The sequence below is a fragment of the Pelophylax lessonae genome, assembly GCF_965119305.1.
Source record: "Pelophylax lessonae genome assembly, chromosome: 7".
NCBI classification, from domain to species: domain Eukaryota; kingdom Metazoa; phylum Chordata; class Amphibia; order Anura; family Ranidae; genus Pelophylax; species Pelophylax lessonae.
The window spans coordinates 67124815-67142427 of record NC_138774.1 but is presented as its reverse complement, the minus strand read 5'-3'; the positions used below and the strand labels follow the sequence as shown (position 1 = coordinate 67142427).

The window sequence follows — 17613 nt, the reverse complement described above, 5'->3', positions numbered from 1 at the left end:
TCGGGTACTCTGATGACAGGTACTCGAGTACTCTGATGACGGGTACTCGGGTACTCTGATGACGGGTACTCGGGTACTCTGACAGGTACTCGGGTACTCTGATGACGGGTACTCGGGTACTCTGATGATGGGTACTCGGGTACTCTGATGACAGGTACTCGGGTACTCTGATGACAGGTACTCGGGTACTTTGAGTACCTGTCAACGGAGTACCCGTCATCAGAGTACCTGAGTACCTGTCACCTACCCATCAGAGTACCCGAGTACCTTCCACCTGCTCATCAGAGTACCTGACGCCTGAAGTACCCAAGTACTTGCCGCCTGCTCATCAGTACCCATCACTACTCATCAGTACTCATCAGTACTCATCAGTACCTATCACGTATCAGTACTGATCATCAGTACCCATCAGTACAGTATCACCTATCACCTATCAGTCAGTGAGTACTACTCATCAGTACCTATCACCTGCCTGTCACCTGCCCATCAGAGTACCCGAGTACCTGTCACCTGCCTATCGGAGTAACCGAGTACCTGCCACCTGCTCATCAGTACCAGAGTACCTGTCACCTGCCCAACAAAGTACCCGAGTACCTGTCACCCTTCATACAGCCACCATGTCCAAGTCCAAAAAGGTTTATATACGTCCTCCGTTTAAACCTAAATACCGGTGTTATGGCAGCAGATAGCTGCCATAACCCTGGTATTTTTTTAAACGGTGGACGGTTGGCTTTCCGATAAGGGTGGTCCCAGCGGCGGATTCGCCGTGGGATCACCCTTCCGGGATGGCGGAAGAGGCGCCCCCCCCCTCCCGACGCGTTCCGGTCCTTTTCCCCGCTTACCGGACCCGCCGGCAGCGGGGAAAACGATCCGGTCCCGAATCCTCACAGACAGGATGTCGAGTGAGGGCAAGCTTGCCCTCACTTGACTCTATGGTCTTGGAGGACCGGAGCTACGGAAAATGTTGTTGCCTAGCAACCGGTTTAAAGGTCCTTTTTTTTTTTTTTTTTCATTTTATATTATAATTATTTTATTTTTTTTTTTTTCTATCTTTTAGTGTACTTGTGAGATCTGAGGACTTTTTGACCCCAGATCTCACAAAAAAGAGGTCCTGTCGTGCCTATTTCTATAACGAAGAATATTTACATTTCTTTTAATAGAAATAAAAATGATCAATTTTTTTTTTTTTTAAACGGTGTAAAAATAAAAAATAATAAATAAAATAAATAGTAAAAAAAAAAAAAAAAAAAAATTAAAGCGCCCTGTCCCCGTTAGCTCGCGCGCAGAAGCGAATGCATACAGAAACCCCGCCCACATATGTAAACGGTGTTCAAACCACACATGTGAGGTATCGCTGCGATCGTTAGAGCAAGGGGAATAATTTGAGCCCTAGACCTCCTCTGTAACTCAAAGATGGCAACCTGTAGAAATTTTTAAATTGTCGCCTATGGGGATTTTTAAGTACCAAAGTTTGTCACCATTCCGTGAGCGTGCGCAATTTTGAAACATGACATGTTGGGTATCTATTTACTCGGCGTAACATTATCTTTCACATTATGGAAAAAAATTGGGCTAACTTTACTGGTTTCTTATTTTTTAGTTAAAAAAAAGTGAATTTTTTCCAAAAAAATTGCGTTTGGAAGACCGCTACGCAAATACGGTGTGATAAAAAATATTGCAATAATCTCCATTTTATTCTCTAGGGTCTCTGCTAAAAAAAAATATATAATGTTTGGGGGTTCTAAGCAGTTTTCTAGCAAAACAACTGATTTTAGCTTGTAAACACCAAATGTCAAAAATAGGCCTAGGCAAGTGGCTAGGATGCATGATGATGCTCCTTGGATGTTAGGCCCCTCTATATGGCTAGGCTGTGAAAAAGTCTCACACATGTGGTATTGCCATACTCAGGAGGAGTGGCAGAATGTATTTTGGGGTGTCATTTTTGCTGTGTACATGCTATGTGTTAGGAATATCCTATAAATTGACAACTTTGTGTAAAAAAAAAAAGTTTTCATTTTTTTCCCACATTTTCCAAAAACCTGTGGAAAAAAATGATATGTTCAAACGACCCATAATGCCTCATAGAATATACGTTGGAGTGTTTGCTTTACAAAATGGGGTCATTTTGTGGACTTTTCCATTGTATTGGTGCTCTAGGGCCTTGAAAAGTGTGATAGGTAGTAAGAAAGTTTTATGTGTATTTATGCTCCTAGAACGCCTGAATGTGCTTCTTGAACGTGGAGTCTCTTTTTGTGGCCAGGCTGTGTAAAAGTCTCACACATGTGGTATCGCCATACTCGGAAGGAGTAGCAGAATGTATTTTTGGGTGTATTTTTGCCGTGTACATGCTATGTGTTAGAAATAGCTTATAAATTGACAACTTTGTGGGAAAAAAAAGAAAAAAACATTTTTTTCTTCATTTTCCCAAGAATTGTGGGAAAAAATTACAACTTCAAAAAACTCACCATGCCTCTTACTAAATACCTTGGACTGTCTACTTTACAAAAAGGGGTCATTTGGTCGGTATTTGTACTGTCCTGACATTTCAGGGCCTCAAGAAAGGAGATAGGCCGTCAGTACATCTGGTGTGATCAATTTTCAGTAATTGGTACCATAGCTTCTAGACTCAATAACTTTCACACAGACTAAATAATATACACTAATTTGGGTTAATTTTACCAGAGACATGTAGCAGTATACATTTTGGCCCAAATGTATGAAGAAAAATTTATTTTTTGCAAAATTTCATAATTGAAACTAAAAAAAAGTGTTTTTTTTTCAAAATTTTTGCTCTTTTTTTGCATATATCACGAAAAAAAAAAACCCCAGTTGTGATCAAATACCACCAAAAGAAAGCTCTATTTGTGTGAAAAAAATGATAAAAATTTTGTTTGGTTACAGTGTAGCATGACTGAGCAATTGTCATTCAAAGTGTGAGAGTGCTGAAAGCTGAAAATTGGTCTGGGCAGGAAGGGTGTCAAACTGCTCTGTATGGAAGTGGTTAAGAACAAAAATTGAATATACAGTATTTCAGCTTACCAGTCCTTAGATTTAGTGGATGCCTTGGTTTTCTGTGCTTTTTTTTTCTCAGAGAATGGGTGCAGGGACTCATTCACACCCCCCCCCCCCAAACCCCAGGAGTGGGCTATGCACAGAGTGCAGAGTTCTTGAGTGCACTGTGTACAGAGTGTAGGGTTCAGGAGTATGCTACGTACAAAGTACAGGGCTCGGGAGTGTGTTACATACAGAGTGCAGAGTTCAGGAGTGCGCTGTTTACAGAGTGATGGGTTCAGGAGTTTGCTATGTACAGAGTGCAAACTAAGGAGTGTGCTAAGTACTGAATTAAAGAGTGTGGTATGTACAGAGTGCAGAGTTCAGGAGTTCGCTGTGTACAGAGCGCAGGGTCCAGGAGTGCGCTGTGTACAGAGCGCAGGGTCCAGGAGTGCGCTGTGAACAGAGTGGTGGGTTCAGGATTTTGCTATGTACAGACTGCAGGCTAAAGTGTGTGCTAAGTACAGAGTGTAAAGTTCAAGCGTGTGTTACATACAGAGTTCAGGAGTGCTCTGTGTACAGAGTGCAGAGTTGAGGAGTGCACTATGTACCGAGTGCAGGATTCAGAAGTGTGCTAAGTATAGAGTGCAGAGTTCAGAATTGCACTACATACAGAGGGAAGGGATCAGGAGTGTGCTATGTACAGAGTGCAGGATTCAAGAGTACGCTAAATACAGAGTTCAGGGTTCAGGAGTGCACTATGTACAGAGTGCAGAGATCAAAAATGTGCTGCACACAGAGTGCAGTGTTCATTATTGCGCTATGCATAGAGTGCAGAGTTCAGGAGTATGCTGCACCTAGAGTGAAGAGTTCAGCTCTCTTCCACAGCTCCTTATTCATCTTCCCCTATCCACATGTTACACCCACCCCTCCTCAGCTCAGACCTCTACACACACCTCTCCCCCACTGCCCCCATCTTCTCCCTCCCTTTAAAGCTCCATCATCTTCCACATGGTTTGCCTTTGTTGCTGTATTAGCTAAACCAGCTGGACAACCCTAGTACCTCCCTGCACACAGTATGGGGCTCAGCACCAGGCAACAGATGGGGTTCACAGAGAGTGCAACCCCCTCCCTCCCATGACCACACCACACCTGGAACACCTGCATCTCCCTTGTCCCTGTCCTGAGTGCAGGGCAGGAAGGGATCTATGAGAGCTGCTGGGAGAGGTAAGCTGTCACTTCTAAACACAAAAGCCAGGTTTCTGTGTTTAGAAATGACAATGGTGAGCAGGGAGCAAAAGACTAAACCTGGAGACGGAGTTCCAACACATTCCGGGTGAAAACAGCCCTGTCCTTGTAACTTCCTGTGCACAGAACTGAAATCTAAAGCAATGTTAACAAGCCTTCCCAGCTATCTTCTGCAAATAACAGAACACCTCCTTTCTATGGAGGAGACAGGTAGACTTTTATTGGCAGGATCGCCAGGTGAAAACCATGGAAACATGTCTGAAAAAGAAAAACAATTGCAGCCTAAGGACTGGTAAACTGTAATATAATTTTTCGTCTTTAAAGAAGAACTTTACCCAAAAGGGGAAGCCCTGCTGTTCCTCCTCATCCCCACCTCCTCTGTCAAAATTTACATTTTTTTTTAGGGGGGAGAAACAGGTACCTGGTTTTAACAAGTATCTGCTCCCACTTTCACTCCGACCACCTAGGCGATCAGAGGGGACCTTCAACTCCCCCCCCCCCTCCTCTCCCTGCAGCCTCTGGGGACACCTCAGAGATATCAAGAGACTGTGGCTCACACATACGCAGTGGGCAGCTGGCTGTGAAGCTGAAAGCGGTCACAGTTTTCCTGCCTGCAGTTATGATGCCGACACCAGCACTGAAAAGCAGCAAAGAAACCCATTTGGGAGAGCACAGCACTGGACCTCTGGACAGGTGAGTCGCTTTTTTTTAGTTGCTGACTTAGAATTTTCACGCTGGGGACTAAAGAACTGCTTTAAGCTTAATTATACTTTAACTTACCCCTAACCAGTAACTTATAATTATTTTTTGTTCGCTGTCACAATACTTCATTCAGCTGTCAGCAGCAAGGAATAAAAGCCTTGATTTTTCCAGATAAACTTCATGAAGAAATTGATCGGGTGATTGGACGAGACAGAATGGTAAACATGGAAGACAAGTTCAATATGCCATACACACAAGCTGTAATCCATGAGGTGCAGAGATTTTGTGACATCGCTCCCTTCAATGTGCCACATATGGTGGCTAAAGACACAATGTTTAGAGGGTATCATATTCCCAAGGTAGGAAACCCATTAAAAATGATTAGTGTGCATTATTATTATTATACGTGTACAGTATGTGTCAAAAAAAGCAAAAAGATCAATTAAGGGCAAAGAAATAAGACTGCTTGATTAAAGGATCCAGGACTTTTTTTTATTACCTCCTTTAACTTTACAAACAAAACAATAAATATAAAAAAAAAAAAAATGTCAATGCAATCAGGAAGGGTCTTTGATGTTGCTGAAAATCAAGGTTATATTCACACTGATCGGAAACAAAAGTAGTACGACTTCTGATTCGACTTTGCCCTGCTACTTCATGTCCGACTTCCATGCAACTTCAATGAATGTGATCCAACTTTTATTCATCATTGAGATCATTGCCACTTATCCTTTGACCAATCAAAGCAATTCCTTTGCTTCTGGTATGGAGGAAACCTCACTCCAAATTTATCACAAAATAAATGTCCCCCCCGCTGTCTTCTCCCTCAGGTGATGTCTTTTCCCTTTGCCAATGTCTTCTTATTTTTCATCTTCTTCCTCCACTGACATCAACCCTCTCAATGTAAAAAAAAAATCCTCAAAATCCATACCAGACTGAAGAGTCTGGTATGGTCTTTGGGAGGGACCCCCACATCATTTTTTTTTTTTTGTAATTTTGACATAGGGTTCCCCCTCAAGATCCTCAGAGCACAAGTTGCATGCCACAAGTTGGATTAGTTAAGATTATGACCACAACTTCCATTCAAATCAATGGGATGAAATTGAGCCCAAGTCAGACCAAAGTAGTGCAGAAAGCATTTTCAAAGTTGGATCGACACAAGTCAGACCAGTTAAGAAGGTTCTCATAGGTTCTCATTGATTTTGACATGTCATGCGACTTATGCTCTTGAAGTTGGAGCACATGTGAGATCAGTGTGAACCGGCCCTAAAATCAGAATTTCCAATGTCCTTAGCCAAAACTACCACCAATAAACAAGAAAGTAGAAGCACCATCTCCTAGATGTGCCCCCAGTTTTGAAACAATTCAGCTGACCTCTGCAGGACATCTGACCAGCCAAGCTGCTTTGACAATCCTTTTTTTTTCGCAATTATCCAACACTGGTCCTTTTACCAAAATACAAAATAAAATTTGAGAGGTGGTGTGTGGGGAAAAAAACTCCCTCTTCACCTCCACTTTCTGGAATGAATACCTAATGACCCTTATAGGAACAGTTCCTGTGGCTTACCTCTTCCCACATAACCTTCAGTCACCAATGTGGTAAGACCTCTATGCTCACACTTTAACCTCTTTTTTTACCTATTTTTCCCCTGTGTCTTGCAGACAGTCTGTTTTGTTCTTCTCCGGGTACCACTTTAATTTCCTTTCCCATAGCAGGATGTATTTATCTTTCTTTCTCGTTCAAAATAGTTTATTAGTTTAAGAGCATATAACAAATAGATAAGGATATGGAAGTCATTTCCCAAATACATGAAAATTGCATAGCACAGGGTCCAAACAGAAACAAAACATATCTATCAAGTTTGAAGTATAGAACTATATTGCAAAGGCGGGGTTCATGATCTCCTTCTGGACACCCCAAAAGGGATCAAACTGTGGCCCGGAGGGAGACCATACAGTAAAAAAACAACATACAAACTAGTATAACGTGAGAATCATAGGGCATCAAGAAGAATTATGTTCCGTTTGGAGCAATAAGATATTAGGAAAAATGTAGGCATGGGGCATCCTCTAAAGACATCATGAGGACCCGAGTATTTGGAAAATAGATGACTGTAGCTAAAATAATTGTATTTAAAGAAAAACATAAAATAAGAGTGTAGGAAAGAGAAAAGAGAAATAGGAAGGTGGAGGGGCGAGCCGAATAAGAATAGAGAAAAGAGGCTGCAGAGTCAAGAAAAGGAAGGAAAGAAAAGTAGAAAGTAGGTCTTGAGAATAGGGCAGGAATCCACATGATGCATGAGCCGGTGCGGATAAGGGCATTATCAAAAAAGTAGCACAGATTCATTAAAATCTGGAGGAAGAATTTAAGAAAATCCACGGTCCCCAGATGGAGTAAAATTTGCTCAGGGTTGCGTTATCCAAAGCTGTAATTTTAGCATATAACATGGCATAATTCATACGGTGCTTGGTTTCAAGGAAATTTAAAGAAGGGGACTTCCATGCTTTGGCTATCGTCTGCTTTGCAGCTGTGAGGATTTGGATAAAAAGTCTAAATTGTTTGCGTGAAAGACAATCCAGTTTAGCATTCAAAAGAGCCGTTACCAGGTCAGGTAGAATTTGGGTGTCAAACATTGTGGATGCAAGATCAAGGATCTTACCCCAAAATGAGGTGACAATCAGACAATGCCACCAAGTATGTAGATGTATGCCTAACACTGTACATCCGTGAAAGCTGAGTACCGAATGGTCAGGAGCAAATTTGGCAATCCTGGCAGGAACCAGATACCAGCGCATGAGGACCTTATAGGAGGCTTCAACCGCAACAGTGTTGGTGGAGGAGGATTTGGTATTAGTCCAGATGTCCAGTCATATTGTGTCATTTAAGGTGCGACATAAATCTGATTCCCATTTTGCCACATATGTAAGTCATTTTGAAATTAAGCCTCTGGCATGAGGCTCTGTATAACATATATGTTCGAAGGGCAATAGCTGATTCAAAGGGACATCTCTAGATGTGTGCGTAGAATAAACATTTTTGATTTGCAAATAATGCAATATTTCAGAGTTTGGCAAGTGAAAAGTTTCACATAGATCTGGAAATGGTAAAAGGCCTGAGGGAGAGGCCATGCAATACAAGCGAGTTAGACCAGTAGTGGTCCAATTGCAGAAAGATCTTGGGGAAACCCAGGCAACATAGAATAATGGATTTGGTAAGAAGGAAAGAAGGGGGTTGTGTGCAGACTGAAGTTCATATGTGGTTTTCACATTATCCCAGGTTGAAAGGGTGTGTTTAGTAATTGGGTTCAGAGCAGGTGGACGAGATGTAGGATTCAACCAGAGGAGGTTGAATACTGAATAGGGATCAAGTTAAGTAGATTCAATAGCTACCCAACGTGGAATTTCTTTAGTGGCATGATAGTTGGTAACGGGAGCAATCTAGCAGCCCTGTAATATAAAACAAAGTTAGGAAAACCTAGTCCGCCGCGGACCTTGGGAAGAAACAAAATAGACCTGGGAATTAGTGGCTGGGTGCGATCCCATGTAAATGAGAAAGCTCTACGCTGTAAGACACGAAAAAAGTGGGCCGGTAAAGAGATTGGAAGAACTCTAAACAAATAAAGGAGTTTGGGAAGAATTGACATTTTGATAGCGCTAATATTTCCAATCCAAGAAAGTGGGAGAGAGGCCCAGAACTTCAAAAGGTCAGTTATTTTCTTCAACAAAGGGGTGTAATTGGCTGAAAATAAGGTAGAAGTTTTAGCTTTGAGTTTAAAGCCAAGATACGAAAGGTGGTGTGGGGACCATGAAAAGAGTAAAGCTGATTGAGCAAGACTGAGCTCACTGTCAGATAATGAGATGTTCAAAGCTGTAGATTTGTGAAAATGTACCTGTAGGCCTGAAATGTGGGCAAACTCTTTAAGAGTGTTAATAAGATTGGGTGCAGAAATGTGTGGGGAGGAAAGAAATACAAGCACATTGTCAGCAAATAGACATAATTTGTGGTGGTGACCCCCCAGCTCAATACCTTTGATGGAGGTATTTCATCTAATATGTTGGGCAACAGTACAATGAATTGGGCGAAAATTATAGGTGATAAAGGACAACCTTGACGTGTTCCCCGTTGTACAAGAAAATTATCCAATTTAAAGACTGCATATTTAATGTAGGCTCTAGGCTTATTGTATAAGGCAGCCACCCAGATCAAGAAATGGTGTCCAAAGCCCCACTTACGAAGGCTGAAATTCACGTAGGACCAAGAGATAGTATCAAATGCTTTTTTGAAATCCACGATAGAAAACATGTAGGAATACGCCGTTTTTTAACAATGTGAGACAATAAGATAGCACACCGAATATTGTCACCTGTTTGTAGCCTGGGTATAAATCCCGTTTGATCACGATGAATGATCTCACCAAAGTTATTTAGTCTCTGAGCAATGATTTTAGCCAGGATTTTATTATCCAAATTCAATAAGGTCGATAATTAGACCAGATGGAATCGTCTACATGAGGTTTAAGAATCATACAGATCGTAGCTGTGAGGGAGTCCCTACCTAGAGAAGTACCATGAAGAAGAGAGTTAAAAGCATTGGATAGAAAAGGGGCTAAAAACTAATGAAAAGGTTTAGTAGTAAAGTGCAGAGAACCCATCAGGGCCTGGTCTCTTATTGAGTTTTAAAGTTTTAATGGCCTCCAGAATTTCACCCAGCGTAATGGGAGCCTCCATCAATTCTATTTGAGTAGCAGAAAGAAAGGGAAGGTTTAGATTAGAAAAAAAAGAGGTGGCTTTGTTAGGGTCTAATTCACCTTCAGACGTATACAATGTTGCAAGATGAGATCTAAATTTTGCGAGAATTTTGACAGGGTTACTAGAATAGGTGTCTTTCATGATTTTAAGTCAGATATGTTTAGCAGGGCCATGTATTGCCTTAAGCATTCGAGCCATAGGGGTGTCTGGTTTATTAGATTTGAGATAAAAGATGTCGGGATCTGCGAAGAGTTTTGTCTGCCGACTCGGTAAGAATCAAGTCAAATTCCAGTCTAGCCTTTTCTAATTCATATTTCCAGGCAGTTGAGGGATCTGGTTGGAATGCTGTATAACAGTCATTAAAAGTTTATTCTAGCTTATTACTAAGGGTTCTACGTTCTCTTTTAAAATGGGCCATTTGACGCATACATATTCCCTTGAGAACCGTTTGTGCGCTTCCCAACGGGATACCGATGAATTTTCAGGTGTGGCGTTATCAGAGAGGGCATTAGCTAATTCAGAGCAATGAGTTGGATTTTTAAGTAAAGTATTGCTGATATACCAGGTGAGTTCACGGGCTTTAGGAACAGTTGAAGTTAGAGTGGTACAAACTGCGCTATGATCTGACCAAGTGATAGGAATAATCGTGGAAGAAAGGATTTCAGGAGCCATGCCGGTAGTAAGGAGGATATGAGCTATACGAGAAAAGGAATTATGTGGATGTGAAAAATTAGTATATCTCCTTTTGGTTGGATTAAGTTCCCTCCACGAGTCAACAAGGTTATATTGTATGAGTAATTGAGCAAAAGAGAGTCTTTTGGAGTTCAACGAAGGAGCTGCTGGGGATTTGTCCAAAAAAAGTGAGATAACTTGGTTTGAATCACCAGCTAATATTAAGATACCACTTTTATGGGAGTCAACTATGGGAGTAAAAGATGAGATAGAAAGGGTGCAGGATTTTTATTGGGGGCATAAGATACAATGGTGACCGCTGTGTCCATGGGATGTCCAGTGAGGATCACGTATCATCCATCAGGGTCTTTTATCTCCTTGAGGAGCGAAAAGGGAGTGTTGCGGTGGAAGGCTATTAGTACCCCACATTGTTTGGTATTGGCTGAGGCCGTATAAACCTGTGGGAATTTGGGGCTGAAAATTTTGGGGGCGGAGTTAATCAAAAAGTGGGTTTCTTGTAGACATAGAATTGGGGCCTTCAAGGAAGTGAATGCACGGAAAGCCTTAGTGCATTTATGGGGAATATTAAGACCCTGGATGTTTAATGAAAGAATCGTCAACGAGGCCATGATAAGGTGTCTGGAGACATGCTATAAAATAAAGGGTAATACCCTGTGGGGGCAAGCCCCATTCCCGAGATCCAAAGAAGAGAGAAAGGGAAAGCAGGAGAAGAGGTAAGGCACAAAATAAAAATAAGATATAAGGCAAAGACATATGTAAAATCATACATAAATGGTTTCCGTTGGTGGGTAAACAAGGGTTCCCTATCAAGGGAAGAAAGGTCAGCATCAAGAGACCCATATAAATGGAACTCTCAATGGCAACCAGTGCGAGTGCATGGAGCAACCCATGAGGGAGCAGATAACCAAACTATATAGTAATATCATATAATAAAGCAGGAGGGCAGCAGAGCCTGGACTATGCCCGCAGACCCCCGATACACCTGGCAAGAACCCCAAGGGGGACCCAACTGGCCATAAGGGGTTTGAAGGCATAAATTAAGTAACCATAGGAAATAGTCACGAGAGGAAAAAAAATTGATTGATTAGCATACAAAAAAGAAAAACTTACGTTCCCAAAGCATTTTGACAGGAAGCGGAAGTCTGTGATAATGGCAAAACAACACAGTGAGTTGAATATAAGGTGGGTCCACGTATTTGGTGAGGTTAAACAGGGACAATAGTGTAGTAAACCCAAAGAGAAGGGAGAAACCCCAGCAAAGTGGGACTACGATATATACCGCTGGTGGCATCAGTCCATAGAGTCCGCCAGGAGCTGGAGAGATGAAGCGACCACATTTATGCGGGCTTTGTCTGTCTTTCCTTCCATTGATTTGTGGATGTTTCTGTGGAAAGCCTGAGGTATATTTCCGACTAAGAGTTTTGTTAACTTGAGGAGGGTCCATCAAATGTAGGTCCTGAAGGGTGGACTGTAGGTCCTCCGCTGAGCGTCAGACGTACTTAGTGCCTTGGAGGGTAAAGGATGGAGAAGGGGAAACCCCATTGGTAGGAGATTTGGTGTTGCAATAAAACTTGGAGTAGAGGTTTCAAAGCCCTACTTTTGTTGATGGTGAGAGGAGAAAGATCAGCAAAGATTTCATAGGTATGACCCTGAAAGTTCAAAATATCTTTCTCTCTAGCTGCAGATAGGAGTTGCTCTTTCATGCGATAGAAATGGAATTTAGCGATAATATCACAAGGTCCCTGTCCATTTCTAATCGCTCAACTGGGATAGCTGGATGCAGCTCTTGAAAAAGTGCAAGCATGGTGGCATGTAACTCAGTCACAGTTTCAGGTACGCCCTGAATGCGTAAGTTAGAGCGCTGTGCCCTATTTTCAAAATCTTCCTGTAACAGAAGGTTTTGTTCTTTAAGATTCTCTATTTCTGCGGTGTATTATTCTCAATGTCATCCATTCATGTTTCAAGGTCAGATAGTCTGTAACCCAGTTCTCTAATCTCTTTTGTGAGACTGTTAGTAATTTGGTCAGAGGTTTGGGTAAGTAATTTCTGGAACATATGTTCCAATTGATTTAGCAAAGCAGGGGAAGTCATTTCTTTATCTGTATTTCCCTGAAAATTATCATTTAAATATTTATAGAGAGTCCCTGTAAGCAGAGAAGGAATGGAGCCCTGAGCAGGCTTAGCTGAGTGTGTGGAGAGACATGCTGAAACTGAGGTGGAAGCTGCAGCCGCTGCCATTTTGGCGGGAACACGGACCAGGGCTTCTTTAAACGATTTTTGTTTTGTTTTGTGCCAGTGTCCGACCAGCACCACCATACCGCCGTGAGCCAGGGACTCTCAAATACCTGTGCGGTAATTTGTGAGGTGAATGTCGTCCAAAAAACCTCCTTATTTAACGGTTATCTGCCTTCTGGGAGCGGAGCTTCACCTAGGCATAACCGCTTCAGCTGGTCCCGCCCTGCACTCTCCTTATCTTTCTTTCAATCCCCCACCACACCGTTCAGCAGTTGGGAGCAAATAAAAATACTTGGTACTTCTGAGTATGAAGGAGCACATGACTCTGTACTGGAGCTTGGTGATAGAGAGAATAGAGAGACAGAAGAGAGTTCTCGGGCCTATGTAAGCTTTGATTGGAGTAACTCATAAGGTTGAATGATGTGGAAGGGAGAGAAGGTGGAAGAGAGGAAGGTGACACTTAAAATGAAAAAAGAACCCTATCACATTTTTTATATAGAAACAATTGGTGTATACAGTTCCCAAACTTGGCCCTTTAATTTTGTTGACGCTTTCATTATTTTTAAATGTACTTTCTGCAGGGAACAGATGTCTACACTTTGCTTTGCACTGTCCATCGTGACCACACACAGTTCTCTACTCCATACAAGTTCAATCCAAACCACTTTCTGGATGAAAACGGGAAATTCATAAAGAACGACGCTTTCATGGCTTTCTCCATAGGTAAGTCAATCTAAAAATATTTAGATGTTGTGATTATTAGCATATGTATCAGTAAGCATAAACAGTCTGATATTAGCATAGTTGTGCACCACTAAGCTCAAACACACGTGCGTGCATACATATATACATACACACACAGTATCTCACAAAATTGATTACACCCCTCACATTTTTGTAAATATTCTATTATAACTTTTTATGAGACAACACTGAAGAAATGACACTTTGCTACAATGTAAAGTAGTGAGTGTACAGCTTGTATAACCATGTAAATTTGCTGTCCCCTCAAAATAACTCAACACACGCTGGCAACAAAAGTGAGTACACCCCTAAGTGAATATGTCCAAATTGGGCCCAAAGTGTCAATATTTTGTGTGGCCACCATTATTTTACAGCAATGCCTTAACCCTCTTGGGCATGGAGTTCACCAGAACTTCACAGGCCACTGGAGTCCTCTTCCACTCCTCCATGACAACATCATGGAGCTGGTGGATGTTAGAGACCTTGCGCTCCTCCACCTCCCATTTGAGGACGTCCCACAGATGCTCAATAGGGTTTAGGTCTGGAGCCCTGCGACCCAGTCTCTGAAGGTAGGGGATCGTGCTCTGCTTCAGTATGTCTCAGTACATATTGGCATTCATGGTTCCCTCAATGAACTGTTGCTCCTAAGTGCTGGCAGCACATATGCAGCGCCAGACCATGACACTCCAACCACCATGCTTGTCTGTAGGCAAGACACATTTGTCTTTGTACTCCTCTCCTGGTTGCCACCACCATCTGCACCAAATAAGTTTATCTTGGTCTCATCAGACCACAGCACAGGGTTTCAGTAATCCATGTCCTTACTGTGCTTGTCTTCAGCAAACTGTTTGCAAGCTTTCTTGTGCATCATGTTTAGAAGAAGCTTACTTCTTGGATGACAGCCATGCAGATCAATTTGATTCAGTTTGTGGCGTATGGTCTTAGCCTCCAAAACCCCCCAAAAAATGCCAGCAAAAACACACCTGGGCATTTTTTTTTTGATGCTAGCGGTTTTTTTTGGCATTTTTTGGGGTTCTTTTGAGGCAGGCAAAACATCTGAACTTGTGTATAGTGGTATATATACACACATACATATATTTATATACACACCTAGACATATATAGGTGTGATAGTAGCAGAAATATATTACTGTAAATGATTTCATTAGCGCAAGCATATATTTCTGCTACTATCACACCTATATATGTCTAGGTGTGTATATAAATATATGTATGTGTGTATATATACCACTATACACAAGTTCAGATGTTTTGCCTGCCTCAAAAGAACCCCAAAAAATGCCAAAAAAAACGCTAGCATCAAAAAAAATGCCCAGGTGTGTTTTTGCTGGCATTTTTTGGGGGGTTTTGGAGGCAGGCAAAACATCAGAACTTGTGCACAGTACCACTATACACAAGTTCAGATGTTTTGCCTGCCTCAAAAGAACCCCAAAAAAAGCCAAAAAAAACGCTAGCGTCAAAAAAAAAAATGCCCAGGTGTGTTTTTGCTGGCATTTTTTTGGGGGTTTTGGAGGCAGACAAAACATCAGAACTTGTGCACAGTACCACTATACACAAGTTCAGATGTTTTTCCTGCCTCAAAAGAACCCCAAAAAATGCCAAAAAAAACGCTAGCGTCAAAAAAAAAAAATGCCCAGGTGTGTTTTTGCTGGCATTTTTTGGGGGGTTTTGGAGGCAGGCAAAACATCAGAACTTGTGCACAGTACCACTATACACAAGTTCAGATGTTTTTCCTGACTGCAAAGAACCCAAAAAAATGCCTTCTATTAAACCGGCAAGGTGTTACAGCAGAGAAGCCATATTCCTGTGCTTAAAGTTTTCTAATACAAACAATCTTTTTTTTATGGTTCTGGACATGCTACAGACCTGAAACTTCACATGTACACTTTTTAGACCCCCCAGATCTGAAATCCAAAGTAAAAAATCTCTTTTTTTTTTTTTATTTATTTTTTTTTTAATTTTTCAATAATTGGCTTTTTTTATCAAAAATGACAATTTTTAAGAACTTTTTTGTGTGATTTTGTGTCTGGGGGGTCTAAAAGGTGTACCTGTGAAGTTTCAGCTCTGTAGCATGTTCAGAACCCCAAAAAAAAGATCATATAAATGTAAAAGAGGGGTCCCACCATCCCTGCTCTACTGAAAAATGATCTTTTTTTCTGGTTCTGGACATGCTACAGAGCTGAAATTTCACAGGTACACTTTTTAGACCCCCCAGACACTAAATCCAAAAAAAGTCATGCCTGCCTCCAAAAATGCCAGAAAAATGCAAGAAAAAACGCAGTAGAGAAGCCGTATTCCTGTTCTAATAAAAATTATAAGAAAATGCTAATTTTTGGGGGGTTCTGGACATGCTACAGAGCTGAAACTTCACATGTACACTTTTTAGACCCCCCAGATACTAAATCCAAAGATCCACTAAATCCAAATATCTAAAAATCAAAAAATCTCTTTTTTTATTTTATTTTTTTTTCATTTTTCAATAATTGGCTTTTTTATCAAAAATGACAATTTTTAAGAACTTTTTTTTGTGTGATTTTGTGTCTGGGGGGTCTAACAGGTGTACCTGTGAAGTTTCAGCTCTGTAGCATGTCCAGAACCATAAAAAAAAAGGATTGTTTGTATTAGAAAACTTTGAGCACAGGAATATGGCTTCGCTGCTGTAACACCTTGCCGGTTTCAAAGCAGGCATTTTTTTGGGTTCTTTGCAGTCAGAAAAAACATCTGAACTTGTGTATAGTGGTACTGTGCACAAGTTCAGATGTTTTGCCTGCCTCCAAAACCCCCCAAAAAATGCCAGCAAAAACACACCTGGGCATTTTTTTTTTTTGACGCTAGCGTTTTTTTGGCATTTTTTGGGGTTCTTTTGAGGCAGGCAAAACATCTGAACATGTGTATAGGGGGTATATATAGGCATATATGTCTGAATATATACCCCTAGACATATATAGGTGTGATAGTAGCAGAAATATATTACTGTAAATGATTTCATTAGCGCAATCATTTATTTCTGCTACTATCACACCTATATATGTCTAGGGGTATATATTCAGACATATATGTCTATATATACCCTTTATACACATGTTCAGATGTCATGTCTGACATCAAACATGTCCTCAAAAAAACACTGGCAGTGGCAGCCCCTGCAGCATAAAAAATGCTAGGCTGGTGAGAAGCCATAATGGTGTCCCGAAGCTATTCAGAGAAATGATCATTTCTCTATAGCGGTCACTCTGCTATGGAAGGGTTTTGTCACCCTGCCATAGCAGTCACTGCCAGTTAACCCTACACTACACTACGGTCCCCTGACACTTAACACTTTCCCTACAGAAACTAAATTTTTGAAGCTAACTTAAGTGTAAAGGAGCACTCTAACTACACTAGATATCCCTTTCCTCACACTAAAAATAGCTAAATGACACTTTTAAAGTAAAATTAACAGAACTGCTTCCACTCTCTTCCATGTCCAGTATAACAATGCTAGGAATATGGCGGCGGCGATCTTATATACTGGGGGGCGTATTCACTAATGATTGGTCTAGGGACCCCCTAGTCACTCCAATCACATTCCTAGCATTCTCCTGCCCCCTCAATTGGCTTTTGCTAATGGTTCTGGTCCAATCACGGGCTTTTAAAGCCCATTTCCTGAAGCATTGCATTTTGGGCGGTTCTGGTTGCCGAATTCCGAACTTTTTGGGCAAAAAGTTCTAAATTCAGCCGAACCTCGAACACCCAATGTGCGGGCAGAACCGATGGTGGACCCGAACCGTTCGATCATCCCTACTCTCTAGCTCCCTTGTCACCTCTTCCCATGCTCGCCTCCAGGATTTCTCCATAGCTTCTCCTATTCTTTGGAACTCTCTACCCCAATCTGTCCGACTGTCCCATAATCTATACATCTTTAGACGATCCCTGAAAACCCTTCTCTTTAAAGAAGCCTACCTGGCTACTAACTAGTAACGCTGTTTCACTTGCTCCATCAGCTCATCCCCCACAGCTACTGCCTTTTGTATCAATTGACCCTCCCTTTTAGATTGTAAGCTCTAATGAGCAGGGCCCTCTGATTCCTTTTGTTCCAAATTGTAGTGTAACTGTAATGTCTGCCTTCATTTTGTTAAGCGCTGTGCAAACTGTTGGCGCTATATAAATCCTGTATAATAATAATAATAATAATAATGAGGTGCCATGTTGAACATCCAGTGACCAGTATGAGAGACCGAGAGCGATAACA

At 41.4% G+C, this 17613-nt stretch overlaps 1 protein-coding gene across 1 annotated transcript in view; it reads left to right on the top strand.

The window, feature by feature from the left end:
* LOC309559473 (cytochrome P450 2C16-like) overlaps positions 1-17613 on the top strand; it is a 112240-nt gene that overhangs the window by 90432 nt on the left and 4195 nt on the right. The window contains exons 7-8 of the mRNA XM_082262745.1: positions 5113-5300; positions 13200-13341. Coding sequence (XP_082118871.1) covers positions 5113-5300; positions 13200-13341 — 330 coding nt within the window. The remainder of the gene's footprint in view (positions 1-5112; positions 5301-13199; positions 13342-17613) is intronic.